This window comes from Mobula birostris, chromosome 8 (genome assembly GCF_030028105.1).
Source record: "Mobula birostris isolate sMobBir1 chromosome 8, sMobBir1.hap1, whole genome shotgun sequence".
Lineage (NCBI taxonomy): Eukaryota > Metazoa > Chordata > Chondrichthyes > Myliobatiformes > Myliobatidae > Mobula > Mobula birostris.
In genome coordinates, this window is record NC_092377.1 from 69,707,507 (window position 1) to 69,730,439 (window position 22,933).

General features: G+C 38.3%; 1 protein-coding gene across 2 annotated transcripts in view; it reads left to right on the forward strand.

Moving 5' to 3' along the window:
* The window catches only part of ugp2b (UDP-glucose pyrophosphorylase 2b), a 55,082-nt gene extending 33,277 nt beyond the window's left edge, over positions 1-21,805 (forward strand). For both annotated transcript variants that reach the window (XM_072265413.1, XM_072265412.1), the window contains exons 4-10: positions 1,146-1,331; positions 4,084-4,217; positions 6,790-7,087; positions 9,815-10,012; positions 17,706-17,948; positions 20,097-20,201; positions 21,317-21,805. In XM_072265413.1, coding sequence (XP_072121514.1) covers positions 1,146-1,331; positions 4,084-4,217; positions 6,790-7,087; positions 9,815-10,012; positions 17,706-17,948; positions 20,097-20,201; positions 21,317-21,424 — 1,272 coding nt within the window. In that variant the 3' untranslated portion in view covers positions 21,425-21,805. The remainder of the gene's footprint in view (positions 1-1,145; positions 1,332-4,083; positions 4,218-6,789; positions 7,088-9,814; positions 10,013-17,705; positions 17,949-20,096; positions 20,202-21,316) is intronic.
* The last annotated feature ends 1,128 nt before the right edge of the window (positions 21,806-22,933 follow it).

Below are 22,933 nucleotides of genomic sequence, written 5' to 3' on the forward strand. Positions count from 1 at the left end.
AGAAATACAATATACCCACTGACTTCCTCATGTTTGGTAAAAGAGTATTTGGGACAGTATTGAGAACCTCAAAGCAATTCGTTATGAGCATGCAGAACTGAACCTTTGCATAAGTCAAGAGGAGTGCTGCACTTCACAAAATATGCACTGTCTGTCCTCCCAGCTACCATCTGTGGAAGAGATTTGCGTTTCCTACATTGACTTTGCTAACCATTCCAGAGATTATTCAACCAGAAAGGAAGCAAGGCATTACCTGATGAGAGGAAGGAGATAAATTTTTTACAAACAGCATTAATACCTTGCATGTTAGCCAGTGCTTACATACTGCTCTACGTTTTCATATTTATCAGATTTACCATGGCTAACTTGTGCCTTACACTTATGTATATGCTTTAAATTTAAGATCATAGCTTTGAATTGAACAATATTGTGTTTCATCTGAATATAAAATTCTAATTATTATTTGTCTCCCCAAGGCCCCTTAACTACTGTTAGCACAATACAAGATGTTTTATGTAAGAAAAAAGTTTTTGTGCTAGATTTCTAGGTCATCATAGTGAAGAACTATCTTGCATACAGTCTATGAATTTGTTCTCCATGCTGCTATTGCTAAATTTAACTTGTCCAGACTATATAGTAAAGACTCTCATAATTACTTTATTACCCATGTTACTGTATGTGTCCTTGGGCACTTACACTGAGTACAATGGTTATTTGATCATTTCCATTTATTTAAATTTGTGCCATCAATTCTGTCTTGTTCTGAATGCTGTACACATTCTGATAAGAAGCCTTTTGTTATTTTTACTCCCCCCCCCCCGCCCCCCAACTTTGACTGCAATCTTATGTTTGTTTGCTGTGTCCCTACCTGACATAATTAATATTACCATTTGGCTATTCTGCTCTATTGCCTTATCCTTCATCATTAGCTTGTTGAATTTTTTGTCGGTTGAACCTCATTTCCTCCCTTTTACAGCATTTGTAATTTGTAATGGGAGTTTAATCCTAAATAAAGAGCAACAGAAGTGCTCAAGTAAAATATTTTGCTATAATTTATCAGTTGACATTGGATTTTTGAATGAATATTGATAAGTTTGGAGTATCATGATGGTTGCATTTCTTTAAAATTTCAATTCTACTTCCAGATTCAGTCGTATGATAAAATACAGGCCCGAGGATTGCCAGATGATATAGCTTCACTTTTAAGTAAACTGGTGGTGGTGAAGTTGAATGGAGGACTTGGCACTAGCATGGGTTGCAAAGGGCCCAAAAGTCTGATTAGTGTACGTAATGAGAATACGTTCCTGGACCTCACAGTACTGCAGATAGAGGTAAGAACAAATTGTTCTGATCTAGAATGCATTCAACTATCATGTAATTTTGCTGTTGACTTTTTCTAATTGGTGGAATGTTGTATTGTACCCAGCCACATAAAATTGGTTTGGGCTTCTCTAATGAAACCCCGAGCTATACAGACTTGTACTGTTGCCTAAGTAGACAATACAGTGCATTCAGACAACAGTCAGGTTGTCTGGCTGCTTGGCTAGATACTGAAAGAATAACTGGTGCTCAAGTTCCTGTGAGAATGATGAATAACAGATAGAACTGCAAGAACTGGAATCTAAAACTAAAAAAACAGAAATGCTGAAAGAACTTGGCCAATCAATCAGCATCCGTGGAAAGAAAAAAAAAAGGTTGTATTTATTTATTTGAACCTTACATCCATCCCACAGTGTGAGAGAGTAAAAATCTTTGCATTATGACTGTTGCAATGTACAGACATGTGAATTCATAAGTCTAATGGCTTGTAGAAAGAAGCTGTCCCATAGCCTGTTAGTCCTGGCATTAATGCTGCAGTACCATTTGCCAGACGGAAGCAGCTGAAGTAGTTTATGTTTGGGGTGACTGGTGTCCCCGAAGATCTTCCAGACCTTCTTTGCACACCTACTGCTGTAAATGTTCTCAGTGGAGGGAAGTTCACATCCACAGATACGCTGGGCTATCTGTACCACTCTCTGCAGTGCCTAGTGACCAAAGTTGGTGTGGTTCCCATACCAGGTGGTGATACAGCTAGTCAGGATGCTCTCAGTGGTGCCCCTGTAGGTTTTGAGGATTGTGCTGAACTTCTTTAGCTGCTTGAGGTGGAAGAGACACTGCTGTGCTTTCTTTGCCACACAGCTGGGTCTGTTTAGATCAGGGATCTTGCTCAGAACTTGGGCAAGAGTGGAGGGTTTGTAGTTTACAAAATGAAACTGGGGGAGCAGCGAGGTAGAAGACAAAAGACTACATGGAGGTAAGATCAGGCCATAAGCATGGGTACTGAAGTCATTGTAGACACATTGCTAACCAGTGATCAGCTTTTGACTGCCTTCTGTATTCTAAGTACTACTTAAAATATAAATAAAGGTTCAGGCAAGTGTAAGGTCACTATGAATAGTTGTTTGGACATGGAGGGTCATTCAGGGGACCGTGTGGAACCATATTCCTCCCTCTGATTCTGATTGCCTCCTTAACAGTTTTACATCTCTGTTCCAACCCATTATGTAGGCACACCATTGGTGAATGAATCAGCCACACAGGTTTTGTACATCAAATTTTTTTCAACCTCCTTATACCATTTTTCCTTCTATCCGTTTTCCTTTTGCTGTGAATATTCATCTCTAAATTGCCATCGGACAGCTCTTCAAATTAAACTTCTGTTAATGTTATTGTCAGGCTGAGTGTGCATTGAGCTCTGATCAAATTGTCAAATGTACTGTCTAGGGACATCTTTTTAATCTAACTTAAGTATCTACTAACAGCATTGCCACTGACTGAGTTGGAAAGAAGTTAGGGTGTTGCTAGGAACACAGTTAATTGTAAGTAAACAGTTAATTTACTCAGTATAAACTGAGGCTGTGAAATACATTTTTGATTGGTGTGTGCAACTACTCCCAATGAAAATGATGTGATTTATCCAGAAAAAAATGCCCTGAGTGAAGGATGATATACAAATTACATTGTTGTGGCCACTCGGCTTGAGTGACTTTGTAGTTACCTGACCATCTCCCAATCAGGCACTGTGCATAGTTAAACCATAAGAAATAAAAGCAGAATTTCATCTGGTCCATTGGGTCTGCTCCACCACTCCATTGTAGCTTGTAGAGGGATTTATTATCCCCCTAGCCCCATTTTTCTGCCTTCTGTTTGTAACCTTTGGCACCCCAACTTATCAAGAACCTGTCAACCTCCGCTTTAAATATACCCAATGACTTGGCCTCCACAGCTGTTTGTGGTAATGATTTCCACAGATTCATCACCTTCTGGTTAAAGGAATTCCTCCTCGTCTCTGTTCTAAATGGACATCCCTCTATTCTGAGGCTGTGCCCTCTGTTTCTAGGCTCCCCCACTATAGGAAACATCCTCTCCACATACACTCTATCTCGGCCTTTCAGTATTCAATGTGGTTCTATGAGATTCCTCCCCTACTGCCCAATTCTGCTAAACTCTAGCGAGTGTAGTCCAGAGCACTCAAACACTCCTCATATGTTAACGTTTTTATCCTGGCATCCTCCCCCTTCCTTCTCGTCCTGAAGAAAGGTTTCGGCCTGAAACGTTGACTGCTTACTCTTTTCACAAGATGCTGCCTGACCTGCTGAGTTCCTCCAGCATTTAGTGTGTGTTGACTTGGAATTCCAGAATCTGCAGACTTTCTCGTGTTTGTGGCCTATAATTTCTTTCACTGTCTCCCTCTCTTAAAGAGTGGAGGGACATTTGCAATTTTCCAGTCTTCTGGAACCATTGCAGAATCTAGTAATTCTTGAAAGATCACTACTAAAGCCTCCACAATCTCTTCTGTTAATGTTAGCGTGCTGTAGAAATGCAAATATTCATTTTGTATTTGCTCTCTGAAGCCATATTGGAATATTGAGTCAGTATAAGAAAATGTAGAATATTATTGTGGGATTTTGAAACTGGATGTGCTGGTGTAAGTAAAAACAGCAGAGTTTGGTGAATAGCTTGTGTAACAATGTACAGTACAAGATACATCAGTTATCAAAACTTCCCCTTGTAGAATCAAATCTAAATTTATCTTTTTGTTAGCATTTGAACAGAACGTACAATGCAGATGTTCCCCTCGTCTTAATGAACTCATTCAACACTGATGAAGATACTAAGAAGATATTACAGAAATATAATCACTATGGAGTGAAGATTCATACCTTTAACCAAAGCAGGTAAATAAATCTTTTCAGAATGAGAATCAGGTTTATTGTCACCGGCATGTGATGTGAAATTTGTTAACTTAGCAGCAGCAGTTCAATGCAATACATAATCTAGCAGAGAGAGAAAAAAATATTAATAAATAAATAAATCAATTACGTATATTGAGTAGATTTAAAAAATGTGCAATAGCAGAAATACTGTATATTAAAAAAAATGAGGTAGTGTCCAAAGATTCAATGTCCGTTTAGGAATCGAATGGCAGAGGGGAAGAAGCTGTTCCTGAATTGCAGAGTGTGTGCCTTCAGGCTTCTGTATCTCCTACCTGATGGTAACAGTGATAAAAGGGCATACCCTGGGGGCTGGAGGTCCTTAATAATGGACGCTGTCTTTCTGAGACACTGTTCCCCAAAGATGCCTTGGGTACTTTGTAGGCTAGTACCCAAGATGGAGCTGACTAGATTTACAAACTTATGCAGCTTCTTTCGGTCCTGTGCAGTAGCACCTCCATACCAGACAGTGATGCAGCCTGTCAGAGTGCTCTCCATGGTACAACTAGAAGTTTTTGAGTGTACTTGTTGACATGCCAAATCTCTTCAAACATCTAATAAAGTATAGTCACTGCCTTGCCTTCTTTATAACTACATCGATATGTTGGGACCAGGTTAGATCCTCAGAGATCTTGACACCAAGGAACTTGAAACTGCTCACTCTCTCCATTTCTGATCCCTCCGAGGATTGGTATGTGTTCCTTCATCTTACCCTTCCTGAAGTCCACAATCAGCTCTTTCGTCTTGTGACATTGAGTGCCAACTTTTTGCTGCAGCACCACTCCACTAGTTGGCATATCTCACTCCTGTACGCCTCTCATCACCACCTGAGATTCTACCAACAATGGTGGTATCGTCAGCAAATTTATAGGTGGTATTTGAGCTATGCCTAGCCACACAGTCACGTGTATATAGAGAGTAGAGCAGTGGGTTAAGCACACACCCCTGAGGTACACCTGTGTTGATCGTCAGTGAGGAGGATATATTATCACCAGTCAGCACAGATTGTGGTCTTCCGGTTAGGAAGTTGAGGATCCAATTGCAGAGGGAGGTACAGAGACCCAGGTTCTGTAACTTCTCAATCAGGATTGTGGGAATGATGGTATTAAATGCTGACCTGTAGTCGATAATCAGTATCCTGACGTAGGTGTTTGTGTTGAACAGATGGTCTAAAGCCGTGTGGAGAGCCATTGAGATTGCATCTGCCATTGACCTATTGTGGCAATAGGCAAATCGCAGTGGGTCCAGGTCCTTGCTAAGGCAGGAGTTCAGTCTGGTCGTGACCAACCTCTGAAAGCATTTCATCACTGTCGATGTGAGTGCTTCCGGGCGATAGTCATTAAGGCAGCCCACATTATTCTTCTTAGGCACTGGTATAATTGTTGCCTTTTTGAAGCAAGTGGGAACTTCTGCCCTTAGCAGTGAGAGGCTGAAAATGTCCTTGAATACTCCAGCTAGTTGTTTGGCAAAGGTTTTCAGAGCCTTACCAGGTACTCCATCGGGACCTCCCGCCTTGTGAGGGTTCACTCTCTTTAAAGACAGTCTTAACATTGGCCTCTGAGACAGAGATCTAGGCTGCCTTGTGAATTTAGTAACTCAGTTTGATCTGATTACAGTCTCAGCTGTTTTTAAGTGTCTGTTGATCACCCATTTAGCACTGGTACTTTTTAATGAGCATTTGATGGAAGCAGCATTAATCCATTGTCAGTAGCAACCTGGCTACCACTTTATACTCTAAGAGCATTAACCATCAGATTTTTCCTGTCAGAAGGTACATCATTTTAAATGCAATTGCAAATGAATTGTTGAACTATGATTCATTTTTCCATAAATTTAGCAGATATACTTCCTATTTCAGAAGAAGAATTGCATAACTTCCGGTTAAATGAATGTTTTACAGCCAATGATGTGCTACAAGTGTATTTTGCAGCCTGGTAATATAATAGTTTTGCCAGCAGTGAATGACACTCCCAGTTTATTGATGGTAGTTCAGTAATGCAATATAGCTTTGATTCCTAACCAGTAAATACATGCACCATATCAATTTTACAGCATCAACTACTAGGTCTAGCATAAATTGTCCTATAGTTTTGTAAACCTGTAATTTTCTTAGTTTGTTTGCCCAACCAATAATGTCTATTGCTGCCCTGCAGCCAAGACAAAGAATAACTGAAAGGACAGTATTACCTGTTTATTATGTTTGACCATGTTAACAATTTCTAGGTTTCAAATGAAAGTAGATTTCACAACAAGGGAAAGCTTTACCTGAAATCTAAGTACAGTTGAAATAAACTACTTTTGATAGATTAGTTGTCTTAATTTTTACCCACTACAGCAAAAGAGAATGGTTTCGAGTTCAATGTTTCAACAACATAGAATACTAAAAACATTTATGTGATGGTTTTACGAATTCCTTAACTTTAGACCAGTTGTCATAGAATAGGATGTATTAATATGAATTTTCCATTACTCTATTAGATCTAGTTAGAAAATTTGTTTTTAGTAAAATCTCCCAATTTTTAAAATTATTCCTCAGGTACCCACGGATTAATAGAGAATCCTTGCTTCCTGTAGCTAAAGAAATAGCTAGTTCTGGGTCTAATGCAGAGGCCTGGTATCCACCAGGTCATGGAGACATTTATGCCAGCTTCTACAACTCGGGTCTATTGGAAATGTTTCTCCAACAGGGGAAAGAATATATTTTTGTATCCAACATTGATAATCTTGGAGCAACTGTTGATCTGTACATTCTTCATCATCTTTTGAATCCACCAAATGGAAGGAAGTGTGAATTTGTTATGGAAGTAACTGACAAGACTAGAGCAGATGTTAAGGTAATTAACTTGTTTTAGATTCAAATATCAAGCATCACAAAATTTAAGTATTTTAAATATAAAATATATAATTTATGATTTGCATGTTGGAATGTGCAGCAAGAATGAAGCAAAGCACAGAACACGGATAGAATCCCATTATATGCTCTTCCCATATTCAGACACGTATCGGCTAATCTCACTGCTGTGGACTGAAAAGTAAACGAATTTTGAGCTCAAATGTTTAAAAAAAAACTTCAAAACGTTGAAAACACATCTAAATGTTTTGTGACTGCAGGATTGCTTGATGTTGTACATATGCCAGAGCACAGCACAGATTGACACACTTGGGTTTAATCTTGTCAGAAACTATTGGTTAATGTTGTTGAGACTTGTGACAAACTCTAATAGTGCTGAGACACAAGAGACTGCAGAACTGGAATCTTGCGCCTGGAGGAGCTCACTAGGTCAAGGCAGCATCAAATCATGTTGAAATGGTTACTGACTTCCTAGACTTTTAACTCCATAAACCAGTGATTCACGTTTGTATTTTTCTTGTAGAGCTTATTTATTTTTTGGGCTCCAGGTGATGATGCAAGGCCAGCGTTCATTACTTATTCAAAATTGTCATGAGAAGGTGAGAATCCTTTCCAAGGGTAGCAACATACACAAAATGCTGGAGGAACTCAGGCCAGGCAGTAGCTATGGAAAAGAGGACAGTCGACATTTTGGACCGAGATCCTGTTGAAGGGTCACAGCCTGAAATGTCAACTGTACTCTTTTTCATAGATGCTGCCTGGCCTGCTGAGTTCCTCCAGCACTTTGTGTGTGTTCCTTGGATTTCCAGCATCTGTAGAATTTCTGTTGCTTGTGATTGGATTTCCAAGAGTCAACTCGTAATGGTAGACTTGTGGTAAATTTCTAAGGCAGGCAGGTGTTACTTTTGTTCTTGATTCTAGAGGTTGAAGATCTGAAGTGGCCTAGGTAAGTATAAGTGTATTTTGTGCTTGAGACATAATACAACCATTGCTCTGGTGGGGTAGGCAATGAATGTTTGCGATGATTGATGGGGTTCTAATCAAAAGGACTGTTTTGTACTGAATGGTGTTGTTTCCTGAGAGCTGTTGGAGCCTCACTCATTCAAGCAAGTAGAGAGTGATTTTGAGTTGTGCTTTATAGATAGTAGAAAGGCTACTGCTATCTACAGTGGCGGGGTGGGGTGGGGGAGTCATTTGCTGTAGGCTCTGGTCCACTTGTAGCCATGGTATTTGTCTGTCTAGTCCAGATGAATTTCTGGTCCCAGTAGTTGTAATTTTCTAACATGCATCCCCTCTATACTTCTCAGATTTCTATGAGAGGTCTTGCAGTTCTTTTTGGGTATATCCACCTTTTGGCTTCCCAAAATATGGGATCATGAGTCCATGAAATCACTGAGGGGCCAAGGCGGTCCAGTATTTGTGAAGCGAAAAATAAAGAAATTCTCCAAAGGCCTTGGTGCACTGAAAAATGCATGCTTACAAACATGCTTACTAAGAACTGAAATGACCTATTAGAAATTGGGTAGACCAACTCTTTGAACAAATGCAGTTCTACCTGGAAGGACTCTGAAAAGTCATACTTTAAGAAACTAGTAAAATGTTGCTGAGAAAGAAGTAGTGCAACTCAGTCAAAGCATATGTAAAAATAACGTAGCGAAAAATTGCATAAAGTAAATGTCATCAGCCTTTTTTTAAGTAAATAGACTAGCTGTCATAAACTGAATCTAATGCTAAGCAATTCAGTATTTCAATTTCATCAGTTTTCCAACAATAACTTAACTACACATGATTTAAATGAGGAACTATATCAAATAAATACCACCTATAAATTTCAGGAACTTGTAATCAGTTGAAGACAAAGTAAGGAAAGAGCAGTCAGAAGTGATTCTGGCTTGAAATATTAAAGGAAATTTTCAGTTGTAGGCTTTAAAAATGACATGACTTGCTTTAACACTGCATTAATAAATACATACTCCTTTATTTTTGGATAAATTTCCCTAGAAAATCAATAGCATAAGACTGAAAAACAATTTCCATTGGTTTTGGATTACATTTTTTCTGGACCGAAAAGCAATAATGTGTGTTTCTAAGTTTCACTTGGAAATCCAGGTCTGAATCAACCCTGTGCTCCTGATGTATTTCCTACTTCAGTCATGCATGGGTTATTTTTTTAAGAACATTTTGGGGAAACGCTCATTTTGTTGTCCTGCAGTGGCCATTTTTGGACAGTTTGGATTTTCCAGAGCTTTTCTGGATTGGGACCTCTCAGGTAAATCCTGTACTTGCCTTTAATTCTTATAACTCCTTGCATTGCAATAACTTCAGTTAATTTCTTTTCCCTCCCACTCCTATTCATGCATTAAAATCTTGCATTGGAGCAAGTGGTACAAAAGTGAAGTATTATTTTAAAATGACATTTTTTCTTGAGCAGTGTTTCAAAAGTCCAATAATGAACTTCTATTTTCATATACATGTTCAGTATTCTGCTTATTAGTCATAAAGAATTATCCTTGAAGTAATACTTGGCTTTTCCAAATAAATAGGAATACTTGTATGCCATTGTGATCATTTTAGTTCATGTTTGAATTCTATGCATTGAGTGTGACTCTCAGAATTACTTCCTCTTTGTTATTCTTTAAAAGGTGGAAATAACAACTTGAATTGTTTGCTTATTTTCACATTTGATTCTCATGAAGCCATTGCTCTTCAGGGTGGTACCCTTATTCAATATGATGGAAAGCTGAGACTGCTGGAGATAGCTCAGGTACCAAAAGCGCATGTCGATGAGTTTAAATCTGTCACTAAGTTCAAGATCTTCAACACCAATAACTTGTGGATTTCTTTGGCTGCAATTGAAAGACTACAAAAACAAAATGGCATTGACATGGAAATCATTTTAAACCCGAAGGTAATCTAATTTATTAAATATCAGATGTTTTAAAACAAAAGCTTGCAGTTGTTATAGTTATTACTTACTAGACTTGTCTCAAAATGCATCATAAGAATTACTGTTTATAGTCCCAGAAGATAAATATTGTAGCCAATTTGTGTAATGCAGTATCCCAGAAACAACACTAAATACTTTTATCATTTTATTGTTGTGATTAATGTATTATCTTTGGAATAAATCATCATGGTAGTATTAAATGTTTCTCCTTCCTTTTAGCTGTGCCATGATTATTAGATATTAGACCACAAGGCCATAAGACATAGCAGAATTACGCAATTTGGACCATCGTCTGTTCCGCCGTTCAATCATGGCTGATCCTTTTTTTCCTCTCCTCAGGCCCATTCCCCATAACCGTTGATGCCATGCCCAACTAAGAACCTATCAAGCTCTGCCTTAAATAACCCAATGACCTGGCCTCCACAGCTGCCTGTGGTAACAAATTACACGTTCACCACCCTCTGGCTAAAGAAATGTCTCTGCATTTCTGTTTTAAATGGACACCCCTCTGTTCTGAGGCTGTGCCCTCTTGTCCTATACTCTCCCACCATGCGAAACATCCTTTCCACATCTACTCTGTCAAGGCCTTTTAACTTTTGAAAGATTTCAATGAGATCATCCCTCATCCTTCTAAATTCTAATGAGTACAGACCCAGAGCTGTCAGATGTTCCACGTATGATAACTCTTTCATTTCTGGAATCATCCTTGTGAACCTCCACTGAGCCCTCTCCAATGCCAGCACATGTTTTTTTTAGATGAGGAGTCTAAAACTGTTCACAATACTCGAGGTGAGGCCTCACCCATGCCTTATAAAGCCTCAGTATCACATCCCTGCTCTTGTATTCTAGACCTCTTGAAATGAATGCAAACATTGCATTTGCTTTCCTCACCACTGACTCAACCTGCAAGTTGACCTTTAGGGTGCTCTGCACAAGGACTCCCAAATCCCTTTGCATTTCGGATTTTTGGATTTTCTCCCCATTAAGAAAATAGTCTGCGCATTTATTTCTACTACCAAACTGCATGACCATGCATTTTTCAATGTTGTATTTCATTTGCCACTGTCTTGCCCATTCTCATAATCTGTCTTAAGTCCTTCTGCAGCCTACCTGTTTCCTCCACCAATCTTCGTATCATCTGCAAACTTGGCAACAAAGCCATCTATTCCATCATCTAAATCATTGATATACAGTGGTCCCAACACCGACCCTTGCGGAACAGCGCTAGTCACTGGTGGCCAACCAGGAAAGGATCCTTTTATTCCCACTTGCTGCCTCCTACCAATCAGCCAGTGCTCTAACCATGCCAGTAACTTTCCTGTAATACCATGGGCTCTTAACTTGGTAAGCAGCCTCATGTGTGGCACCTTATCAGAGGCCTTCTGAAAGTTCTTTACTGCATCCTCTTTATCTATCCTACTTGTAATCTACTCAAAGAATTGCAACAGGTTCGTCAGACAAGATTTTCCCTAAAGAAAACCATGCTGACTTTGTCTTATCTCATCTTGTGTCACCTAGTACCCCATAACCTCATCCTAACAATTGACTCCAACATCTTCTCAACCACTGAGTTCAGGCTAACCGATCTATAATTTCCTTTCTGCTGCCTTCCTCCTTTCTTAAAGAGTGGAGTGGCATCTGCAATTTTCCAGTCCTCTGGCACCACGTCTGAGTCCAATGATTTTTGAAAGACCATTTCTAATGCTACCACAATCTCTAACACTACCGCTTTCAGAACTCTAGTGTGCAGTTCATCTGGTGTGGGTACCTTGGGTCTTTCAGCTTTTTGAGCACCTTCTCTCTTGTAATTGTAACTGCACTCACTTTTCTTCTCTCTCACTCTTCCAACAACTGGCACACTACTGGTGTCTTTCATAGTGAAGACTGATGCAAAACTACTCATTTACTTTATCTGCCATCTCTTTGTCCCTCATTATTATTTCTCCAGCCTCATTTTCTAGTGGTCTTATATCCACTCTCATCTCTCTTTTATTTTTTTACATACTTGAAAAAGCTTTTACTTTCCACTTTGATATTATTTGCTAGCTTGCTTTCATATTTCATCTTTTCCCTCCTAATGATTCTTATATTGCCCTCTGCAGGTTTTTAAAAGCTTCCCAATCCTCTGTCTTTCTGCTGTTTTTTTTCTATGTTGTGTTGTACCATTTTGCCATTTGAGTATTTCTTCATTTTTGGAATACGCCTATCCTGCGCTTTCTCATTTTTCATAGAAACTCACGTTATTGCTGCTCTACTGTCATCCTTGCCAGCATCTCCTTCCAACTTACGTTGGCCAACTCTTCTCATACCACTGTAACTTCCCTTACTCCAATGAAATACAGCTACACAGATTTTACTTTCTCCCTATCAAATTTCAAATTGAACTCAATCATACCCTTAAGGTTAACCTCCAGATTGAGTCGGTAGTGAAGAAGGCGAATGCAATGTTGTTATTCATTTCTAGAAGAATAGAGTATAGGAGCAGGGATGTGATGTTGAGGCTGTATAAGGCGCTGGTGAGACCTCACTTGGAGTACTGTGGGCAGTTTTGGTCTCCTTATTTAAGAAAGGATATGCTGACGTTGGAGAGGGTACAGAGAAGATTCACTAGAATGATTCCAGGAATGAGAGGGTTAACATATGAGGAACGTTTGTCCGCTCTTGGACTGTATTCCTTGGAGCTTAGGAAAATGAGGGGGTGACCTCATAGAAACATCTCAAATGTTAAAAGGCATGGACAGAGTGGATGTGGCAAAGTTGTTTCCCATGATGGGGGGGTCTAGTACGAGAGGGCATGACTTAAGGATTGAAGGGTGCCCATTCAGAACAGAAATGCGAAGAAATTTTTTTAGTCAGAGGGTGGTGAATCTATGGAATTTGTTGCCACGGGCAGCAGTGGAGGCCAAATCATTGGGTGTATTTAAGGCAGAGATTGATAGGTATCTGAGTAGCCAGGGCATCAAAGGTTATGGTGAGAAGGCGGGGGAGTGGGACTAAACAGGAGAATGGATCAGCTCATGATAAAATGGCGGAGCAGACTCGATGGGTCGAATGGCCAATTTCTGCTCCTTTGTTTTGTCTTATATTGTGATCACTGCCTCCTAAGAGTTCACTATGTGGATGGAGAGGGTCACGGATTACAGTGTTTTCCACAGAATGCTACTTTTCACATCCTCTCCATATTATGAAATGAAAATCCAAATAATGTGTAATTAAAGTCTAGGTGTCTTTATCTGGAATATAATTTCATAAGTTAATTATATGAACGTCTTCCAATTTACTGGTTTTCTGTTTAGAATATCCAGCATTTTTCAGTGTGTATATAGAAATTCACATCAGTACATTTTAGAGTAATGTGTTTGGATTGGTTAGAATTAAATTGACTAGGTTGATTGGTAGCACACTGTTGCTTTGGTGTTGGAAAATTATACTTTGAAGTGCCATACTAGGATTTGCACTTCTGAGCTGATATTTAGTACAGTATTGAGTGATTGCTGCATTGTTAGAAATATCTTTAGATGAAATGCAAGATTGAGGTACGGGTAAATGATTTGTGAGAAAGCAGATCACTTCTCCCAGCGTTGCAACCTGTACACTAATGAATAGGAACATCGGAAGGCAGAATAACTGTGGGATATAGTTGTATGCAAACACCGAATACACTGAAAAGAATTGATTAGTTGTGAAGCACTTCAGGATGATTAGACTGCATGAAATGTGCATTGTGGCTGGTTTCATTCTTACAACACAATTTAAAATCTTGAATGTTAAATCTGAATCTAGATTAGATTGTGAGAGTAGAAATCGCAAACATATGAAGTTCACAATCTCTCTGTACGTGAGAACTAGTGTAGAGTTTTGTTTAATCTGTGTTTGCAGAAAGAATTGGAACTAGCAGGATTTTCCTGATTATTTTTTGATAATGCATTTACTTAGGGAGATATGATATGTGGGTGTTAGCATTAACTCATGTACTCGCTTTTAAGGAAATGGTTTTTAAGTCTAAGTAAAGATTTATTTTCTCAACAATGACTCGGATGGCATCATTTTTAGTTATATTCTGTATTGTCCTTTACATTTTGTTAGTTGGGGGAAAAATCTGTAGATCAAAACTAGAAATTATTTTCACCTCTTGCAGCCCTTTGACATTTGACTGTATTGTCCTTCTGCCATGACTGTCCTGTTATCAACTGAAATGCAGCAGTCTATTCCTGATATTTTCTTTTCCTCTTACCTCCTGCAGCCAGAGAATCTCTAAAATATCCCCTTGAACATTCCTACACTATTGCTCTGACAATTCCTAACACGTTCGTTTGCTCTGCCCTTGCATGACTAATTACATTGGGAGCAATGTCAGGTTCCGGGTGCACATTGAAAATTAACTTCACCTACTTCTCTTATTTTCAACTTTTCCCCACTGCCTCTCTTGTGCTGCTTGGTCATTATTCAGTTCAGCATAACCTGCATTTCCTCCAAATGGACATCAACAAAACCAAAGCCACTACCTTTGCTGTATCGCATCACACTTCCAACACTATCTTGGGAGAACTAGATTGTGATCTCAGCATTGTATTTGACCCCAAGCTGGGCATCAAATATTAATGGGTTAGTAAATTGGTTTGTGGATATTGTAGGTTTCAGTGATGCAGAGCTGGGCCGAGAAGTGGCTGATGGCGTTCAATCTGTAAATGTGTGAAATGATACACTTTGGAAGATCAAACTTGAAAGCAGGGTCAGAGATAATGGAAAAATTCTTAGCCATGTAGAAGAAGAGGGATCTTGGGGTCCATGTCCATAAATCCCTCAAAGCAGCCGCGCACGTTGATAGGGCAGTGAAGGTGTATAGTATGTTGGCTTTAATTAGTTAGGGGATTGAGTTCAATCTGCAAGTTAATACTACAGCTCTATAAAACACTGGTCAGACCACACTTAGAATATTGTGTTCACTTCTGGTCACCTCATAGGAAGGATGTGAAGGTTTTAGGGATGGTGCAGAGGAGATTTACTAGGATGCTGCTTGGATTAGAAAGCATGTCTTGCAAGGATAGGTTGAGCAAAGTAGGGCTTTTCTCTTTGGAGTGAAGGAGAATGACAGGTGACTTACTACAAGGGTGTATGATGATAAGAGGCATTGATAATTTTTTTTACGCAGAATGGGTGGTGGTAGAGGCAGACACGGGCGTTGAAGAGATTCTTAGGTACGCACAGGGTTGAAAGAAAAATGGAGGAGGGGTTAGATTGATCTTGGAATAGGTTAAAAGGTTGGCATAATATTATGGTCTGAAGGGCCTGTACTGTACTGTGTTATACTATTCTGTTTTATATCCTGTCCATCACAAATATCTCCTTTTAATCAAAAATAGTACTACTGTGAAATCACTTGCCCCTGAATGACTTATCCATTGCTCTGTTACCTCCAGAGCTGCTTATTTCAATACTTTTCTGTCCTTGTCCCTTTTGGCTCATGTTCTCATTCTTAGGGGAACGAAAGGTCCCAGGTTCAAATCCAGCCAGCTGGCTCCCCTGCACGCTTTCCATCTGTGCTGGGTTACGAGCTGGTGATCTCTTTGGAAACTCACCCGGCAGAAGGCAATGGCAAACCACTGCTGTATCTTGCCTCGTACGCAATTCCCCACGTCAGAGAGGTGTGGAGGGAAATCGTCCGCTAACCGGAGAAACTCCGGCTGCGACGTGCCTTTCCTTTCCTCGCTCTCAGAAGGTTCCTGTGTCCCACACTTGCTCTTGGAGCTACATTTGCCTCCACTTAAGCAAATCTTAAATTTTAGAGTTGTCAACTGGGTTTTCAAATCACTATCTTTGTGTCCTCCTGAACTGATACCTACCACTATTCTTCCAGTTCTGGCCTCCTAGATACAGTGGCATGCAAAAGGTTAGGCACCCCGGTCAAAATTTCTGTTACTGTGAACAGCTAAGCGAGTAAAAGATGACCTGATTTCCAAAAGGCATAAAGTTAAAGATGACACTTTAATATTTTAAGCAAGATTGCTTTTTTAATTTCTATCTTTTACAGTTTCAAAGTAACAAAAAAGGAAAAGGGCCCGAAGCAAAAGTTTGGGCACCCTGCATGGTCAGTACTTAGTAGCACCCCCTTTGGCAAGTATCACAGCTTGTAAATGCTTTTTGTAGCCAGCTAAGTCTTTCAATTCTTGTTTGGGGGATTTTCACCCATCCTTCCTTGCAAAAGGCTTCTAGTTCTGTCAGGTTCTTGGGTCATCTTGCATTCACTGCTCTTTTGAGGTCTATCCACAGATTCTGAGGTAGTCCATTGTGGACTTTGAGGTGTGTTTAGGTTCATTATCCTGCTGTAGAAGTCATCCTCTTTTCATCTTCAGCTTTTTTACAGACGGTGTGATGTTTGCTTCTAGAATTTGCTGGTATTTAATTGAATTCATTCTTCCCTCTACCAGTGAAATGTTCCCTGTGCCACTGGCTGCAACACAAGCTCAAAGCATGATCAATCCACCCCCGTGCTTAACAGTTGGAGAGGGGTTCTTTTAATGAAATTCTGCATCCTTTTTTCTCCAAACATACCTCTGCTCATTGCGGCCAAAAAATTCTATTTTAACTTCATCAGTCCACAGGACTTGTTTCCAAAATGCATCAGGCTTGTTTAGATGTTCCTTTGCAAACTTCTGACACTGAATTTTGTAGTGAGGACACAGGAAAGGTTTTCTTCTGATGACTCTTCCATGAAGGTCATATTTGTGCATGTGTCGCTGCACAGTAGAACAGTGCACCACCACTCCACAGTCTGCTAAATTTTCCTGAAGGTCTTTTGCAGTCAAAAGGGGGTTTTGATTTGCCTTTCTAGCAACCCTACAAGCGGTTCTCTTGGAAAGTTTTCTTGGTCTTCCAGACCTCAACTTGACCTCCACCGTTCCTGTTAACTGCCATTTCTTAATTACATTACGAACTGAAAATAGCTACCTGAAAACACTTTGTGATCTTCTTATCACCTTCTCCTGCTTTGTGGGCATCATTTATTTTAATTTTCAGAGTGCTAGGCAGCTGCTGAGAGAAGCCCATGGTTGCTGATTGTTGGGACAAGGTTTGAGGAGTCAGGGTATTTATAAAGCTTTAAAGTTTGCATCTCCTGACCTTTCCTAATGATGACTGTGAACAAGCCATAACCCTAAACAAGCTAATTAAGGTCTGAGACCTTGGTGAAAGTTATCTGAGAGCTCAAATCTCTTGGGGTGTCCAAACTTTTGCATGGTGCTTCCTTCCTTTTTTTCACTCTAAAATTGTAGAAAACAAAAATAATACACTAATCTTGCTTTAAATGTTGAAAAGAATGTTTCATCTTTAACTTTATGACTTTTGGAGATCAGTTCACCTTCTACTCACTTAACTATTCACAGTAACAGAAATTTTGACTGGGGTGCCCAAACTTTTGTATGCCACTGTAAACTTCATTCCCTTTGAAATATTTTAAGCCTGTCCAGGAGACTGCCATCTCTTTTCTGCTTACAAGCCCTTTTTTGGCCAGTCTTTTTAATTACCCATTTATCTATTCTCTTCCTGCACCTTGACAGTGTTTTTAAATGTCTAGTTAGACCCTTAAGTCCAGTTGTCATTTGCTTTTATTTTACTGCATATTTTTACTGCACATTTGCTATTTTTTTTCTAACAGATACTGGATGATGGCCTAAATGTGATTCAGCTTGAGACAGCTGTAGGTGCAGCCATTAAGTGCTTTGAAAATGCATTGGGTGTCAATGTGCCACGTAGTCGCTTCTTGCCTGTCAAGACCACATCTGATCTAATGTTGGTGATGTCCAACCTTTACAGTCTTAATGCTGGATCTTTGACAATGAGTGATAAAAGAGAGTTCCGAACTGTGCCCCTGGTTAAACTTGGGAGTTCCTTTACTAAGGTAATGAACTCGGGAGATGCCAGTAAAAGTATTGTTCATTTGTTAAACACTGAACTATCCATTCTTGAATGGTTGTAAACCATACTTTGTAGGCTTAATATTTTTCTCTCTCAATTTGAATGAAACGTGACCTGTTTTTTACCCAGAGAAGGAAGAAAAATAGAAAATAAATTGAAATATACTGTGCCATAATTGGATGGGTAAGTTTATAAAAAAAAAAAATACTTAATAGTTAAGTCATCAAATTTGGAGCCTGTTTGATATTCCAGGGATCTACCTCTACAGACTTGTTCATTCTGCGGCAAAAGCATGTCTCACTCCAGTGGCCTGAACTGAGGATGCATATTTTGTGATTTAAGGAGTATTCTTGTCAATCTGCCTGTCTACCAGAGGACTTTGGGTTCAGACCCAGGGAATAATTGTCAAACACAGTTTACTTAAAAATGAGGATGAGGAATGTTTTGTCAACTGAGTGATGTAAGCTTGCTAATGAACAGTATGTATACAGTCTAATAAGAGCCACAGTTGGGAAGTAGATATCTGAGAGTACTAATTTAGAGAGGCAAGTTTAAAGAATGATGGTCAGGATAAGGTAGAGAGATGTTAATAGCTTAGAAATTCAGCATTAGTACCAGTTTGATAGAAGCTAAGAAAATCAAGGGCTAGAAAACACTGTGGACCCACATTAGTGATGTAGAGCACAACTAATTCAAGAAATGTATAAATATATGAACATGTTCATGAGGAATGGAGACAAAAGGAAGTTTAATCTTCATATTGAATGGAGAGACCAAACTAGTTGTAATGGCAAAGACACATTCATGGAGTGCATCAATCTCATTGTGGTGAAGAACCAGGTTAGAAATGGCTTTTTTTGACTTTACACTGCTGTAAAAAAAACTCAGTTAACCTGTTGGTTGAAGATCTTTACGGGAAAGAGCAGTGATTTAAAAATTTATGATTGGTACAATTTCAGGTCTGCCTGCAATGTGGATCTTTAATCTACACTATTATAAGGTATGATAGTAAATTAGCAAGGGAAAATATAACTGAATTATTACATGAAAATTAGTTGTGAACTATCCTTTATGGCAAAAAAAAGTGAAGTAGTCCATACATGGCCTGCAAATAACAATCAAAGGTAAAGGCTTAGAGTTACAGCAGTGAAATCTAAGGATTGGGGAAAACTTCAGAATTTTTGGCATAAAAGGACTAGGAAATGTATAAGGGAAAGTGGAAATATGAAAATAATCTACCAAAAAACATAGGAAAAGCTATGAGATGTGTTTTACAAGGAAAAGATTTAGCTTTTGTTTACTTTTTTGTAGATAGATTGATAAGTAATAATGGAGAATGAAGAAATTGCAAAAAAATTGTCTTCATAATCGATGACAAAGGAAACCACGTGGTCAGAGAACAAAATTAGAGAATGAGCTGAAAGAAATTAACAACAAATCAGAGGAGGAAAAAATGAATGTAATGGGACTGAAAATCAAATTTGAACCTGATTATTTGTTTTGTAAGAATTGTCAGTGACAATCAAAATTCCATAGATTCTTAAAAATGGAATCAAATCTACCAGGTGGTAGCTGGTCACTTAAACAATAGAATTAAATGTTGATATGGGATTATTAAATAATTTGTGCTTGACAAATAAGCTTTCTGATGTTATAGACAGCATAGCTAAAACATGAATAGCTGCAGACTACCTCACATCATTGTTGGTAATTAACTTCATCAGGAAAGAATATAACCCCAGACTGCAGAGGCATTATCAAATTATATAGAATATGTTGGCTGCATTTCTCATGTCTATCTTCATTTAACAATGAGGAAGGAAAGTTAATATTGATACTTAAAAACCCAAGATCCTGTTTTGTTTGTGAAGTCAAAATTTATGCTTCTCATCTAACAAAGCATTGTTTAAAGATGTAAAATGACAGCAGCAGCTAACGTGGTTGTGATCCAACTTCAGAGAAGATGAAACATTATTTTATATCTAAAATTGAATTAATAGTAGGCTTGTTAGGTGTAGAGTACAGCAAGTGGATGTAACATTTTACTAGCTTTTAAAACAGTGGCCAAATGGAGAAGTAAGTACTAAAATACAAAACTTTAAATTAATGGAAATTTATTTTTTCTTATTAGGTACAAGATTACTTGACCAGGTTGGACAGTATACCAGATATAATTGAATTGGATCATCTTACTGTTTCAGGAGATGTTACTTTTGGAAAGCATGTTGTATTAAAGGTTAGTGAAAATCATGTTATTTAGTGTGCATAGTAAAGTGTTTGTTTTTTCCTAAATTGCAATTCTCTATTGCCCAATTTTCACATGACTATTGACTGTATTTTTAAAAACGTTTTTTCAAAATGTTGCCCGTGTTGAAATGAAAACTGAACATTTAGTTACAGCCAAACTGAACCTTTTCCCTTGCCAACTTGAGTTTCTGAAAATGCTCCAATTTGACTATGAATGAGTTCTTTGATGGTTCTAAAATATTTCAATTAAATTCTTGTAGGAAAAGATGTAAGTACTTGCCAAGTGTATCAGCATAAAACAGTGGTTTGTACACTTCTGGTATCAAGTCAGAATCTTGTCTAAGCTAATTAGTAAATCACACCCATTATTGAAAATCTGTCAGGGTTTTTTAATTTCAAATATCATTTTCAAGTTCATTTAGCAATCATGTAAAGATGTTTTTTATATTTACTCTTTTACAACCACAGACATTATAAAATGCTTTACAGTTTGAAGAAATCCATACTACCAATTCAAGTGTTTTTTTAAACAAAGGCAATGAAATAGTAAACCAGTAATCAGTAGTATTAGCTGGAACAGTAGGAGAGGACTCTTGCAATGTGATTTAATAGGATGTTTTAGATCCATCTGAGGGTAAATGGGCCTTAATTTATATCATGTAAATGCATTCTTTCTGCTCCATGCACAAATAAAAGTTAAGAACATGGAATGCCTTGGATTGAATTATTCTCACCGTTTAATCCACATCTGAATGCTGTGCTGGTAGGCTAACTGGCTACTACAACTTATCCCTCAGTGTTGTTAATGACAAATCAGAGGGGAGTTGATGGATGTGTAAGAGCATAAATTGCAGGGGTACAATGAAAAGGAGAATGGGACTAATGGGTTGCTCCCTTGGAACCAGCTTGCGGTCAATGGTTAATGACCTCATTGTTACAAGACATGCCCATATTTCCATTACATTAGTTCATTCAACTTCTATATCAGCAATTGGTATTCAGTAAATTGTTAAATGTTTCAGTTTTATGTAATTAAAATGCATTTTTTAAAAATACCTGTCATCACAAGCCTCAGCCTGAACAGGAAATTATTTCTCTTTTTAGGGAACAGTCATCATTATTGCAAATCATGGAGACAGGATTGACATACCTCCAGGTGCCATATTGGAAAATAAGATTGTTTCAGGCAATTTGAGAATCTTGGATCATTAGAAAGATGACCCTGAACAGCTGAAATAAACTACTTAAATTGTTTCACATGATTAGTCACACAAAAATGCCAATCAGAGTTATGTGCATCTGGTGAGTGTCTTAAGTGTAAAAATGTTGTTCTTCTGGGCAGCTCTTTACAAAATTGCTTGCCATTTTAAAACTGTACCTGTTACAGTCTTATTTTAAATTGTATTAACAGCAGCTTGGTAGCACTTGTATGCAAGTATCAAAATGTGACCTTAATTTTCCCATTAAAAGCAACTTTTTAAAAAAAGTAGTAAGTCCACTAACTATAGTGGAGCCAAATTACAGTTTTCCATACAGAGCTTGTATTTACTTTACATTGTTAGTAAAATGTAATAAAGTGCACTTTGAAAATTGTTTATTGTTATGCGCAGTTTTGGAGTAGTAAATAGATTTCTCTTCCTTACCCCCACACATCTTAGCAAAGTGCAGGCAAAATAACCAGAGGAGCACCATTCTTCCCACATGCTTGGGCTGAAGGGGGTGAAAGGGAGAAATTTAGAAAGGTTTTAGATTACCACAGTGAAATTATACTTCCTCTCAGTTCTTAAAGGAACGACTGCAGAATCGAAAGCTGCAATTAATGGAGAATCAAAATGTTCCCATAATTAAGTTATTAGAGGTTTAATTTTAAAATAAAGTTTCACTGGATGGAATGTAAAACAGAGCCATGGTTTAGGGATTATTTCAGAGGAGGAAGAGGAGCATATATTCCACTTAAGCATGAATAAGCACCTATAAAGAAAAACACCTTATCCTCTGAACACAACTTCAAATGTCCCATCATTGAAAAGTTCCTACAATCAATGGACTCACTTACAAGGACTGTACATCTCATATTACCGATATTTATTGTTTCATAGTTTGTTGTCTTTTACACTCTGGTAGCATGCCCGAGTTGGTCAGACTTTCATTGGTTTCTGTTGTAGTTACTACTGCTTAGATTTGTTGAAAATGCATCTCATGGTTGTATATGGTGACATATCGACTTTGATAATAAAATTTACTTTGCGGAACGTACAACACACAAGATGCTGTTGCTGCAGTTTTGAACTTCTGCATTTTCTTATCTATTTAATGCAGGATAAACACAAACCAGAGCCCAAGTCTACAGCTGCTCAAGGCTTCAATCTTCTTGGCAGTAAAGTATGAAATTAGTGTGTTAAAGTGACCTGTTTATATCAGCACAGTGTCAGTGAGTTTATAAACAAGATAATTAATGGTTTTCAAAAAAAACATCCATAGCTGAAAAATGAGCCAAGTTGCTTAATTGAATAGAAGGAAGTCCACCTGTAAAGGTAAATGCAAAGAGATTACACCAGATGTTTAAGCGGACTTGGAATTATGTTACTGGCTCTTGGGGTGGATTGCAAAGAACTGTTAATATTTGGGTGGCAAGCAACCTTCAGCTCTAGCAAATTAAGTGCTGTTCAAACAATCTCCAATTGGATCACCAGAAGTATAAACTGTAAATAATAAACAATC